The sequence below is a fragment of the Phyllostomus hastatus genome, unplaced genomic scaffold (assembly GCF_019186645.2).
Source record: "Phyllostomus hastatus isolate PE091 unplaced genomic scaffold, TTU_PhHast_1.1 phas_scaffold_1674, whole genome shotgun sequence".
Classification (NCBI taxonomy): Eukaryota; Metazoa; Chordata; class Mammalia; order Chiroptera; family Phyllostomidae; genus Phyllostomus; species Phyllostomus hastatus.
The window spans coordinates 10,276,247-10,289,765 of NW_025334011.1; the positions used below are offsets into that span (position 1 = coordinate 10,276,247).

The 13,519-nt window shown below is 45.9% G+C and overlaps 1 protein-coding gene across 2 annotated transcripts in view; it reads left to right on the top strand.

The window, feature by feature from the left end:
- Positions 1 to 3,584: 3,584 nt before the first annotated feature.
- The window catches only part of MKX (mohawk homeobox), a 61,608-nt gene continuing 51,673 nt past the window's right edge, over positions 3,585 to 13,519 (top strand). The window contains exons 1-3 of one of the 2 annotated variants that reach the window (XM_045857961.1): positions 3,585 to 3,714; positions 5,784 to 6,050; positions 7,848 to 8,007. In XM_045857961.1, the coding sequence (XP_045713917.1) occupies positions 5,863 to 6,050; positions 7,848 to 8,007 (348 nt within the window). In that variant the 5' untranslated portion in view covers positions 3,585 to 3,714; positions 5,784 to 5,862. Of the gene's footprint in view, positions 3,715 to 4,757; positions 4,888 to 5,783; positions 6,051 to 7,847; positions 8,008 to 13,519 lie in introns of those variants that run through there. The other variant, XM_045857962.1, reaches the window with a different exon arrangement.

The following is a 13,519-nucleotide window of genomic DNA, read 5'->3' on the forward strand; positions in this document are numbered from 1 at the left end:
TATGAAGACCAACACACACAATGGTGTGTAAGCCGGGGAGGCAATGGGGACTTCCATGTGTTACTGCCAGTGTGAGTTGGAAGGAAATTTAGAAATATCTATCAAAATTTTAAAAATCTTGTTTCCTTCAACCCAGCAATTCTATGTCTGTGTGGTTATTCCTAGGGAAATATTTACACATGTGCAGAAAGAATCACATGCAAGAATGTTTCATGTTCATAATAGTGGAAATTGGAAAGACAGAGACATTCATAGGGGAATGGCTAAATGGATGGTGGAGCATTATGTAACAGTTAAAAAGGGGTTATATTTACATGTTCTATTATGAACATTCTTTATGAAATTATTGAGTGAAAATGCAAGTTTTAGTTTAATATTCCTCTGTGTGAACCACACGTAAAGTATGGTCTTATTTATTTAAGAAAACTAATAAAACAAACTTATAATGTTTTGTTTATATTCATGTCTGTGAATGCACAGAAAAAAGTAAAAAAGATGCCCATCAAACCAGCAATGGCATTCTCTTGGTGGTTGCCTCTGAGAAATGTGATTGGGTGTACCTGGCTGAAGAGGAACTTCCACTTTGTACCCTTGTTCTTTGGTTGCTTGAGAGTGGATTTATGGAGAAGACCCTCTCCGAGAGAATTTATTCTGTATTATTTATACAATTAAAGTATAAATAAAGCAACAATGCCTCGTGAGGTATTTGTGGGCCACCCATTCTACTAGTTTGTTCGCAATGTTTCTGCAGCTGTGTCTTTCACCGCGTGTGTCTTTACAGGTTGCTAGCCAAGTGTGAGGTGAATCTGCTATTTGTTCATAAGTCTACTGGTTTTTACCATTTGGATGAAGGGTGACAGTCATTCCCTGCTTTGTAATTTATTTCATTGCCTATAAGTAATAACTGGAAAATAGAGTTTAAAAGCAGTCATTATTTTCAAAAATTATAACGAATATTTGTTCTGAAATATCAGGTTCCTTGGTAAAATATCAACATGCTAAAAATGAAGTCTTCTTTATTTCCTTCATTAGAAAGTAAAAATTATATTTATAACTACACTTGAAGTCCAATAGAATGAATTTAGATTTCTACCAAATGTTCCTCCTTAACATATTTCTAGCTTTAGCAATGTGTAGCTTTCACATTAAAAAAAAAAATCTTGATGAGAGTGTGAGGAAAGTTTATGGAAAACTTAATAATATTCATTTTACATTTCAGTAAATTCATGTTAAACCAACATCTAATTAACCAGAATTAAGATTAGGGATCAAGTCTTCTGGCTCTGGCCTAAGTTTTTTTTCCCCGCTACGTTAAGGCGATATCCCACAAACTACATACACTTTCTTAAATCTTTCTAAAACTGAAGGTTTTACTTCTGAGGATTATAATATAGCATTTGATAGACTGAGATTGGAATATAATATAAGAAGCTGAGTAAAACACAATTTAGAAAAATGTGACATTTAAAATAATGATAAATGTACCTAAACAGTGGATTGAAATGAAGATATTTTACTCTTACATAAAGGATGAAATGCAAAAATAAAAATTTGGTCTATTACAAAATACACACTCATTTGTATATTAGAGAGGAATTCTCCACACAATTTCATTTTAAAATAGACCCTCCACTGTTCTATCATTTTAAAATGAATTCTAATGACTAAACTATAATGTAATGATCATGTATTAATTTTCAGTGACTTAACCTGAGGCTTAACTTAACTTATATATTATTCCTCTACTTAATAATAATAATAAAAAAACATTTTGCAGAAATATTTTTCTATATATTTACATAAGATTTTAAGAAAACAAATCTTACATGTAAATATATCTTTAATCAATGTTCTCTAAATGCATTTGAAATTGCATAAATAAGGTAAGATCAAAACAAAATTAATTTGTCCTATACTAGCCTATATTAAAAAGCATACATCTCCATATTTCACTACAGTAAGTATTGTGAAAATGGAAGCAATTACATACATGCCTTTTGCTTTGCCCAGCACAGTTGACCAAGTACATGTCAGAGGGAAACGTTGCAGCTGATTTCATGATCATGTCTGGTGACCACCATCACAGTCTTGGAGACCATGGAGGGGGGAACAGGTTTCTTTCCTCCTGTAAGTTACCAACTAGAACTACTTCTGTTGTGCAGCTTCTGTTCGCACCAAGTCTGTGGGTGAAACTTTGCGAGGTACCCTGGACTTCAAATCCTTACAGCGAGGTCTGTCGACCTATGTCTGCACTGAGCTCACACCGCAGCTAGTCAAGTGCAGCTCCCAGACGAGGTGCGCGCTCTAGAAGCGCGAGTCGTATCATGAAAGACAACCAAGGACATCGGGAAACGCGACCAAATGATTTTATTTATCTGCCTGGTGGTCAAAAATGTAAACCTACGTCCCTTTCTGCTTTACATTGTGCCACATCCCAGTTTACTGCCTCGTATTTTGGGAGATAGCAAAGAAAATTCAGGGGTCTGATTTGTCTTGGAAAAAATAGCTTTAGTATATGTTTTAACAACTTCCAGGCCATCTAAACATGGATAGGTGAGCCGCTGCCCCAGCGCTGCCAGCCACCTTTAGAGGAGAAAGGGGCCATGCCTTTCAGGTTTGGGTAACTCTACTTTCGCTCTTAAAAACAGAGAAAAGGTGTCGCTGCAGCGGCGAGGCCGGCAGCGAGAACGCGGGCATCTAGGTGCTCGAGCCTCCTGTGCACCTAACCCACAGCTTCGCTGCTCTTATATTTGGGGTGAAGGTGAGAAGCCAAGTATCATCAGTAAGTGAATCTGAGAAGCATTCTCTCCCCGTGCACTGTGTTCCCTTTCGGATTCTTCTAAGTTCTGTTCACTTTGCTTCGTGCCTTAGGGTCGTCCTCTCTTCCACACCTGGACACCGTGGTCTCTCTGAGCCCCAGCCTCTCCCGAGGCGAAGGCGGCCACTCCAGCGCGGGCCCGGGAGGGTGAATGTGTGCCTGGCTTTGAGACAGCCATGACCTCAGAAACCTAGTAACACCAGAAAAAAAGGCTCCCGGGATTCAAGGCTCTCCTACATACGCTCACGCGCTATAGGCACAAACCCGAGCTGTAACTTCACTCCAACTAATCCCGAGGAAAATAAAGGGCGCGCTGTAGTGGTCTCGCCCTCCCAGCCACTTGTAGTGAAATTTCCGACACTCCAGCCAGCTAAGACACAGGATTTGCACCGCAGCCTCTCAGCTCCCAGAGCCTGAGCCGGGCGCTACTTGAGGCCTCTCCGAGAATTTCTCCCCTAAGTGCGAAGGAAGTAGCCCCTTATGCTCATCGCCTGCGAGGCCGGTGGAGCTGGGAGCCTGGCCCGGCTGGCGCGGACTCCGCGGGCTGGGGGCTCCCTGCTGTGCCGGCTGTGGCATCCCCTCTGCGAGGGTTAACTGCCATCCGCACGGCCGGGCGGGCGCAGAGGCTTCCTCTCGACAGCCCGGGAACGTGGATACCGCGCCCGCAGGATGTTCGCTGGCTGGGCCAAGCAGTCAGGAAACATGAGAAGGCCTTGATATTCCTGTTCCCGGGCCGCGCGCGCCTGTCTGGGTAAATAAAGCCGAGGCGACGGCGGTGGCGGCGGTGAGCGCGTTGGAGCCCGCGCGGAAAACATGCGGCGGGGATGGGAGTGAGCCTAGCCTCGACGCGGGAGAGCCAGCAGCCCTGCCGCCGGCCGCCGGCCCCACTCCCCCAGGTACAGCCCTCAGGGCGCGGAGTCCCCGCCCGAAGCCTCGGGTGGGAGGCTCACTTTGTCCCCGGGCGCCTCAGCGCTCCGCGCCCTTCCCCTACTTCTCTCCACAGTTAAGAGGAGACGCGCACGGGTGGCCGCTAAGCCTGGCCGGAGGGTCTGCTAGGGCCCGGGAGCCCACCTGACCGCTCCTCCTTTGCTTTAAAATTGTTCCCGGGCGTTGGGCGGGGCAGTCACTATGGGAGGGAGCTCCACAAGTGACAATTAGGAGTGAATTAGGGTAAGTGGAGAGCACCGGAGCCCAGAGGAGGCGTGGGGTACCGCGCGTGGGCTCCCTGGAAGCTGAGAAGCGGCGGTTCCCACGCCCCCGGGGCCCCTTGCGTCAGCATCCAGCTCTCGAACTTCTCCCGCCGGCTCCTGCCATGCCATTGGACCCAAACCACGCCGGGTGTCTGACTGCCTGCCACCTTTTGCAGACTGGGGACAGCCGGAGAGGGGCCCAATCTTCCAAACTTCAGGGCAGATGCGCTGGGGAAAACACCCCTACGTACAGGAGCACTGGGGTGGGAGACTGTGGGGCTGTGGAAGGGTGTATTATACAAACGGAGCAGCGAGAAGGCAAAACACTAAGCGCACGGATTTAACAATTAAAAAAACCGAGTCCTGACCTTTGAACCCGGGTAGCGAGCACGGAAATTTGCTTTCACATGTCGCCGAGATTGTGTCCAAACCCCAGACACGTACCTGTCTGCGCGGGAGGGAGGATTCACTCTTATGGGACTCGGGGCTGCCAGCAGAGGTCTGACTTCACGTCCCCACGAATACTGAAGGGAGCCGTCGTTTCGCCGTGCTCACGGCCCTACTTGTCGCGCGTGGCCGCTGCTGTGGTAGCCGGAGGGCGGGGCGAGGGGTGTTGGCGAGTGTGGGCGCTCGCCGAGGCAGAGGATCTGTGCCTGGGTTGGGGGGGCAGCCCGCGCCGCGGGGGGGCGGGGTGAGGGGCGCTGGCAGCGAAAGGAAAGAAAGCTGCTCGGTCGCTTGGTGGCTCGAGGCGGGGAGATGGGGCGGGTTGTGGTGGCCGTGCGCCTCTGGGCGGTCACTCGGCAGATCCGCTGCAGCGCGGACTGGCCCCTGACGCCGGTGCACTGCCGGCAGAGGCTCCCCGCCACGGCGACTCGGGAGGTGAGCTGGAGGCTTTCTCTGACTGTGGCAGCCGCAGGCCCTGCGGTGCATGGACCTTGATTCCTCCTCTCCTAAAACATTTGCAGCCTCCGAAATGGTTTCCTGAAACCCCGGAAAGGGGCGGGTGTGGAGGGCTCCGGGCGCCAGGCTCGCACCCGCGCTGCGGAAGAGAACCTCACTGACAGCGGGCTGCAGAAAGCCGGGGACTCACGCGTCTTGGAACTGCCCGGACCCTGAGAGTCCCCGAGCGGGTTGAGGGTGGTGGAAAGATCTAGGGGGAGAGGGAGCATGTGGTGTGTTTGTCTCTGACGCCACTTAACTTTCTAGCTCTGGAGTCTGCTAAATTTCCCAGCCCTCACCCCCACCCCAGGGACGAACGCAGGGGGTTCAGCCAAACCATCCAAGATCTAGAGGACATGAAATCCCGGTCCGGCCTGGGACTCATTAACTGGGCTTGCGCATGCGGTTGTTCCTGTTACCCCCAATTTCCCTTTCCTCCAACCCTTCTTTACGGCCCGGGTGGAAGCCCCGAGAGACTTGAGCCTTCCATTATGACTGAAGAACACGCGGGTCCCGCTCTGCTATCTGGAATGTGGTTCTTTCAGATTAAAACCGAGGCAGAAAGGCTCCTTTAGGAATTACTTTCCTTGCCGCCGCGGGTACACTATTCCCGTTTGAAGTGCCTTGGCAACGAAGAGGGCAGGGACCTGCCCCAGAGTGTGCGGGAGCAAGGGGAGCGGGTTAGTCAGGTACGGAGAAGTGTGGGTTCCCTGGTTCAGGTGCGGCGATGCCGCTTCTCGCCTGAACTCCGCAGCCCCTCGCTTTGGCCAAGTTTGGGGCTCCGCTCAGGGTGTGAGCGCTCTCAGCGAGTAACGTGATGCACCTTCATCTCCTAGAACCCGAGCCCTGCGGAGCTCCCGGTGGCCCGGCTCCGAGGCTCTGTGGCCGCGCGGGGCGCCCCTGCCAAGCCACACCATGAACACCATCGTCTTCGACAAGATCAACGGCGCCGTGCTTTTTGAAGACCACGGCGTTCCGGAGCGGGAGCTGGGCGGCCGGCCCTATGGCGGCGTCCTGGACAGTCCCCATGGCCGTCCCGAGATGGGCATTCCGGAAGGCCCACCCCTCAAGGACAACCTCGGCCTGAGACACCGAAGGACTGGGTATGCGCACCCTCTGGGGGCCCCGGCTCGCTCGCAGTCCAGAGGGGTGGGGGCAGTGAGCGGCGCGGGTATGCAAGTGGCAGTGGGGGCGCGAGGGTTGGAACGCGGAGTTTCTCTGTAGGGCAGGTCTCCGCCTCCTGGTTTTGCGCATTCTTATTTTAAGGTAGTAGTTTCTTAAAATATGGGGGGGATCTATTCGTTAGGATAGGTCAAAAGAGACTTTTTGGAAGCCGAGGACACCTGGAACTGCCCCCGCCATCCTCCCATACTTGGATATCAGGGTAGTAGGTTACCTGTCCCTCTCTGGACCGCGGGTGCAGACACGCGACTGAGAGCCAGATATAAAGAACAGAGCAGGAAGCTAGGAACAGGGCAGGGCCAAGCAGCCGGGGGCGTCCAAGGTCAGGCCAGCCCCGGGGGCTGCCCCTCTTCTGTCACAAGGCTTCACACCGCCTTGCGGCTCGCCTCGCCTTCGCCAGGGTGCTGGGAAGGTCGGCTTTGCCCAGGGTGCACTCATCGTGCTCGCTCGGTCAGGGCTCGCTGCCAGCTGGGAGGGGAAGGCCGCGAGCCTGCTGTGCAGGGTTTCGTTTTAGAAGGGTGAGGGGCCGATGCTCGCTGGTGGGCCCAGCTGCTCTTGCTGCAAACGTGTGGACGGCCGTCCCTAGCGCGGCCACCTCCGGAAGGCTCCCGGAGTGCCAGGTTGAGTAGGGGCAGCCGTCCTGGCCCTCTCCACCTGGAAGATTGCATCAGCTGCTGTTCCTGCGTTGCTGCCGGTCAGTAAAATAGAGATTAGATTTCGTCAAAATGTTACTACCAGTCCTTTCGAGTGGAATTGCATTTCAAAGTGCGCAGAGGCGAAAGCCCCCGAGGCTGCAGCTCCACAGCGCGAACCTCCCGGAGTCGCCGAGCGGTAGGGCGTCGGCGCGGCGACACCTCCCGGAGCCTCCTGGGAGCGCAGCGCCGAACGCTGGCTCCAGACTGTCTCTTCCTCCTAGGAATATGCCTTTCCAGGGGTCTTTTTTTTTTCTTTTTTCTTTTTTAACTCCATGGGACAGATCTTTTCAAACTTTTTAACTCTTCTTATATCAGGAAAAATCCCCCAGAGTGTTTTCCCTCGCACCCTTCCTTTGGAAAGTGTCTCCTTTTCTCCAGAGGTTCAAAGGAGACTGGATAGAGCTCCGAGAGAACCAGGGTAGCGGGGCGGCGGTCATTCCTTGCTTTACTCCCGCCGTCCAGTGAGCCGCCTTTCCGTTGACCACAGGCGACGAGGAGCCCTGAGAGGCCGGCACGAGTTCCTTGAAAGAACGTCCAAGAGCCTGCAGCAACCTCTACCCAGCCAGCCCACCAGGCCAGGGCCACGAGAGAAGGGCGCAGTGCCAGCGGGCGAGGGAAGGGGGACAGCCCTGCTGCGCAAATCTGTAGCTTAAATAACATTTTCCTTCAAATCATTTAACCATCGTCACCCAGATATCTAACCTCGGGTGACTGGGTTCAAGATATCCCCCGTTTCAAGATAAATCTAAGGTTCTTTACTGCCACATGATCCCTCTGCGACAACCAGGCCACTTCAAAGAGAAATGCCGAGGAAATGATACTCGCACCCAGACATTGTGCGGCTCCCTCGCCTCAACCTCGGGACGCGTGGGAAGGGTGCGCGCGGCTGGGCTGTATGCCCTGGGGTGCCTGGCGGGGACTCCGCGACCGCGGAACTGCGTGTGTCCCCGAGTGAGGGATTCCCTACGGGCAGCATCCAGAGAGTGTCACTCACTAGGGCCTCCTCCTCCCCCGGTGTCCCAGGGCCCGGCAGAACGGCGGGAAGGTGAGGCACAAGCGACAGGCCCTGCAAGACATGGCGCGGCCCCTCAAGCAGTGGCTTTACAAGCACCGTGACAATCCGTACCCCACCAAGACCGAGAAGATACTCTTGGCGCTCGGCTCGCAGATGACGCTAGTGCAGGTAAACCCCGGCCCACCAAGCCCCTGATCCTTATCCTAGCGAGAGGTGAGGAGCGGGCACTCCTCCTGTTTGTGCGGATCTCCACCTGGCGTTTCGCCCTGGAGAAGGGTGCAGCAGAGGAAAGCCAGCTGGAGGCTTTGGCTCCAGCCGCTCAGGGTGATGACGGGTTGGCCCAGGGGCAGAGCTGTATTCTTCGTCGAGTTTCTGGGTCTCCTCTCAATCTTCTCTTTTAGTTCAGTGCTAATCCTCGGTCCCAGGAGTGATCTCTTGGTGTTCTGTTAGGGGCGGGCAGTGAAAAGTCAACAGCAGAGTTTTGAGAAGGTGTCTGGGAATTCAGAGTCATGGACCTGTATAGATGGATACAGATGGGGACTAGTCACAATGATTTTCAGACTGGAGTGTGCATCAGAATCGCTGGAAGCCTTGTGAAAACAGAGGTTGCTGGGCCCCACCCCAGAGCTTCTGATTAGGAGGTAGGTCTGGGATGGGGCCCATGATTTGCATTTCTAACAAGCTCTCCAGGTGATGGGGAAGCTGCTGGCTCTGGGTCACACTTTGAGAACCAAGTACAGTAGAACTTTCAGTGTTAGCATCACTGACAAATCGAGGAGGTGGGTTGGAAGGTCAAGGAGAGTGTTTCGGTTTTTTTTGAGAAGCAGCATTCTGGGCATTAGCTAAAATCCACAAATTTCCCTGATGATACCTTCTACTGGGGTTAAGAAGAGGCAGATCTCAAATGGCTGAGTTACTCGTCAAGTGTAGGACAACACTAGTGAGCAACACTACTTTACATTTGGCTGGCGTTTTTTCTCATACATAATCTTACTTGGTATTCACAAAAACATGGGGAAGCACAGAAGTTATTGTCAGCATTTCACAGATGATGTAACCGAGGCACGTGGAGGTTATGTGTTAGTAAGGGTAGAGGTAGGTCTGGAAATAATGTAATTCCAGATCAAATGCTCTTTCCATCACACCACAGTTTTCTTTAGTAATTTGCTGACAGGAACTTTTATACATGCAAACAGAATACATGTCCTCAAAAAGGGGGAGGCACTAAATGAGCTGAGAAGTTTTGTGCATTATAGTAGCACTACATCAATGCATTTGTGAAATTTTGGTCATCCTATTAACTATATAGTAAGGAAGAACCCCAAAATTTAAAAAACAATATTTAACTTTTAGATAAAATAAAAATTGCTTTCCAGAGCATTTAAGATTGTCATTTAGGAATTAAAAGTTTGACAATGATGTTAGCAAAATAACAATAGATTATTTTGGTTGATTATATAGTTCCATAGTTAATGCTTGCCATTCTTTTATATAAAAGCAAAAAATATTTATGATATATTTTGAACATTTTTAATTATGAAAAATAACATTTGTCATTAGTAGACATTTAAATTTTCATGTGCAATAATTTTTTAATATGCAATGCAAGTATTTTTCATTTTCATGCTGAGTCAAATCACTTTCTACCTGTAATGATAGTGCAAATACAAGTAACAATTTGTTTTGCCATTAGACATTGGTTAGGCTATTACATTTTTCAAATTTACATGAGGTTTTCATTCCTATAATGAAAACTTTTCTCATAGTTTCTTTCTGTATAAAAGTATGTAATTCTAAATAAGACAATGATAATTATTCTTAATAATAAGTGATACTTGCTTAGCAATTTTTAAATTTTATAGTATATGAAGCTGGTTTCTGGAACTTTAAAGTAAATGAAAATATCAAAATCTATGTTACAATCAGGGAACCTTACATATAATCCAATTTAGGTTCAATTTTTTCAGTTAGGCATAAAGGGTATCTATGTAAGAAAAAATGTATATGTGTAATGTATATACATAATGTAAAGTGTAAAAATGTACACACTCATATCTACCTACGTATATGTTTATATATATGAGGGGTTTATAAAAGTCAGACATGCACTAATGTCCAAATTCTGACCCTATGGGGAACCAAATAAATTATGTAAATACCTTACACTTCTGAGGAAAAAAAATAAAGCTATGGTCTGAATAAAGCTTTTGATCCCTGCAAATTAGGCCCCTACTTAATGAGTCAGGCTCCCCCACTAAATAAATTTCTCCTGTGGAGTCAGGCTTCTTGAGAAGAGTGACCTTGTCGTATTCATTCTTCTACCACCATATACTACCTACCACAGTACTTTCCATGTAGTAAAGTGGCCCTACATGTTTATAGATCAAATAGGTTCTAATGAGGGAATGCCACGATAATCACCATGTGGATTTCAAAAACACCTTAATGAAAGCTAAAGAATGTCTTGAAATCTGATTAAGAAAGTTTTAAAATCCATCCTACTGTAGGGAATACATGGAGGGCAACTTTTTGTCTTTTTTTTTTTTAGATTTTATTTATTTATTTTTAGAGAGAGGGGAGGGAAGGAGAAAGAGAGGGAGAGAAACATCAATGTGTGGTTGTCTCTCAAGTGCCCCTAACTGGGGACGTGGTTCACAACTCAGGCATGTGCCCTGACCGGGAATCAAACCTGTGACCCTTTAATTCACAGGCCCACACTCAATCCACTGAGCTACACCAGCCGGGGTGCAACTCTTTATCTTTAATGTTATATGATGGTTTTATAGAATAAGAAAGAGTATAACTAACCTTATTATTTTAATATATCTGGAAATATGCCCTATTTTCCTGTCTGTAGACAAGCATGGAGTGTTCCCTTCATTCCTGGCTTCAAATTCCTATTTCTTGTTTATTGCAACACCTATCTCCTTTTCTCATGATTTATATTAATAAGCTGTTAGCATATCTCTCATTACTTAATACAAAACTAGCTTATATTTTGATAATTTCTTTTATACTTAACCATTTCCTTTTGGTTATGAGTAAAACTGTCAAGCTTTTCATGATAAATATTTTTGCCTTAATTTGTTACTCTTAAATTAATAAGGAGGGATGTAAAACCTCATCAGCAATCTCCATGAAGCCCAGAAACAAAAAGCTGCAACTTCAATGGATAGAGAATGGATAGGATGGAAAGAGAAGCTCTATGGACATTAACAGGCATCTATTTTTATTTGTGCCTGAAAAATGAAGCAGAAAGAATTATTTACAAAACTTTCTAGACTTGGCAACTTTCACAACACACTCGACTTGGCCTAATGTGCTGTGATTAAGTTTGACTCTCATTTGCATCATGAGTCTGGTATCTTACTTCCTAGTGAGATACAAGCATTTTTATAAAATTATCAATGAGATGGTTTGTGTGTGTATGTGTGTGTTTTAATTCTAATCAACCAAAAGTTTTCATTGTGCTTGGTTCCTATTGCTGACCACTGTTGAAATATTATAAAAATGTACTCTGTACTCTCAAAAAATAAATAGCTTTATTGTAGAATAATATAAACTGGTATACAATTAAGGTTCTGTATTATTTTAAGAAATGAATCTTACCAAAGAATCATTGCCTTTAGAGAAATTTTCAAAGGGCAGATGAGGCTGTATCTCTGTGGTTTTAATATTTTCTATCATTTATTTTTTATCCCTTAAAATAATATACTTGTATTTTTCTGGATTATAAGAGTGAAATATCTCCCTAGGATGATATCTTTCATAATCACCATTCAGAGTGCAGGGCAAGAGCTGTTTGAGATTACAGTTTAGTGATGTTCATGCTTCCTCCTCTTACAGCAAAATTTTGAAATTTCAAGGATATGTCCATGCACCATGTGGTTAAAACTGCTGTATTGCAAGAGTTTGCTTCCTATATTGACACAGTTTTAGTTTTGCTTGGTATGAGTGCTTCTGCTGAGATATGTATGTAGTTATTAACTGCAAGGATTATAGCAACTGTTAAATATTCAACAAAATCTCAGAAAGGTCCTTCTACATTATTCCCAGTGTTATACAACATGGTGTGGAAATGAAGTGCTTAGTATTTCAGTCGAGCAACCCAGAGTCACTTTGTTAATTCTGCGTGTTCACAGGTGGACAGATGCCAGCATATCCCCTGGGTTTACTGTAATGATTCCTCCGTCAATACGATGGATATAAACACCTCAGTTGGAGTAGGATGAAAATTACTTCATTTACTCTTCCAGCATCTAGATATTTGGTTCTCTAAGCATTCACTATAAAATAGTGTTTTTAAAGCTCTGAGTTTGACATTAAAATACTGTTCCTTCAGAACCTCCCCCGGTAAAGAGGCCTGTTTCATGTAAAACAGACTTTAAAGAGAATTTGAATAATAACCTGAAGGAACCACTAGTAAGTTAAAGGTAGGAAACCTGAACTAATTTTTTTTTAGTGAAACAGTTGAAGTTTGCCTTAATTCATCAGGGAGAAAATTGCAAAATAATATTTACGCAGATTTGTTAAGCTATTTTTCTGCTGTTTGCACAACTTAATGCAAGTAGATATTAAAGTCTCAGATTGTATCCAGCCCTTTGATTGTGCTGTGAATGTCTAGTAATAAAATACTGACACAGTAAATATATTAGCAGATTGGGTGCTCATCAAACCTTAAAATCAGTTTAGAAACAGCCTGTATTAGACATCAGAAAAACTTTCTGGAAAATCTCTTAATATACAAGGGTGTAGCACAAATAACGCCCCTTTCTATTACGAAATATTTTATTAAAAAATCATAAGCATGTAATTCTGCAACATAACAATATCACACTCAAGCATGCCATATGCCATTTTAGGTGAAGTGTTCAAATTAAAACTATAAATTATTACACCCATATTATTACCCTACCAACCACTCTCAAGTAGTTCTTACTTCTACAGGACCCTATATAATTAATATACTATGGATATGTAAAACATAAAAAAAGTCTTTGGCCTAGTGGCTCAGTTGATTGGAGCATCGTCCTGTGCTCCAAAATGTTCTGCTTTTGATTCCCAAGTAGGGCACATGCCTGGCCTGCAGTGCGATCCCTGTTGGGGTGCCTGCCGGAGGCAACCAATGAATCTCTCTCTTTATCTCTCTCTCTTTCTTTTCTCTCTAAAATGAGTAATAAAAACTATATCCTCAGGTGAGGATTAAAAAGTTTAAAACATAAAAAAGGATATGACCCCTATAGGTGAAAAGCTAGTTAATGTTACCATGGCATTGAAAGGTCCCCCATTTTTCTATGTTAAAATTATAGTATACTAACATTTTTGAAGTTAGAAGACCCATTGCATTTTAATAAAAATATGAGGAGTTTTTTTAAAGTTATATTTTTACACTCCACTACGTGGCGGTGATGTTATAATTTAAGGTTAGTTAAGAATTAAGATTAGTTAAAATTTGAGGTTTGTCTGAATTATACAATGTTTAGTAAAGAAAGTAACAAAAAGTTTTAGACTTGGGTTCTAGTAGATCTATGACATCAGCCTAGAGGAAGCTGCAGCGTGTCGTGTGTGTATAAGAGGGGCAGAGAAGGGCAGAAACACGTATCTGAGCTAGAGGGAGTAGTGGTCGGGAGCAGAAGGTGGGTTCGTACCAGCTCTGAAGGGAATTACCACTGTCATAGGA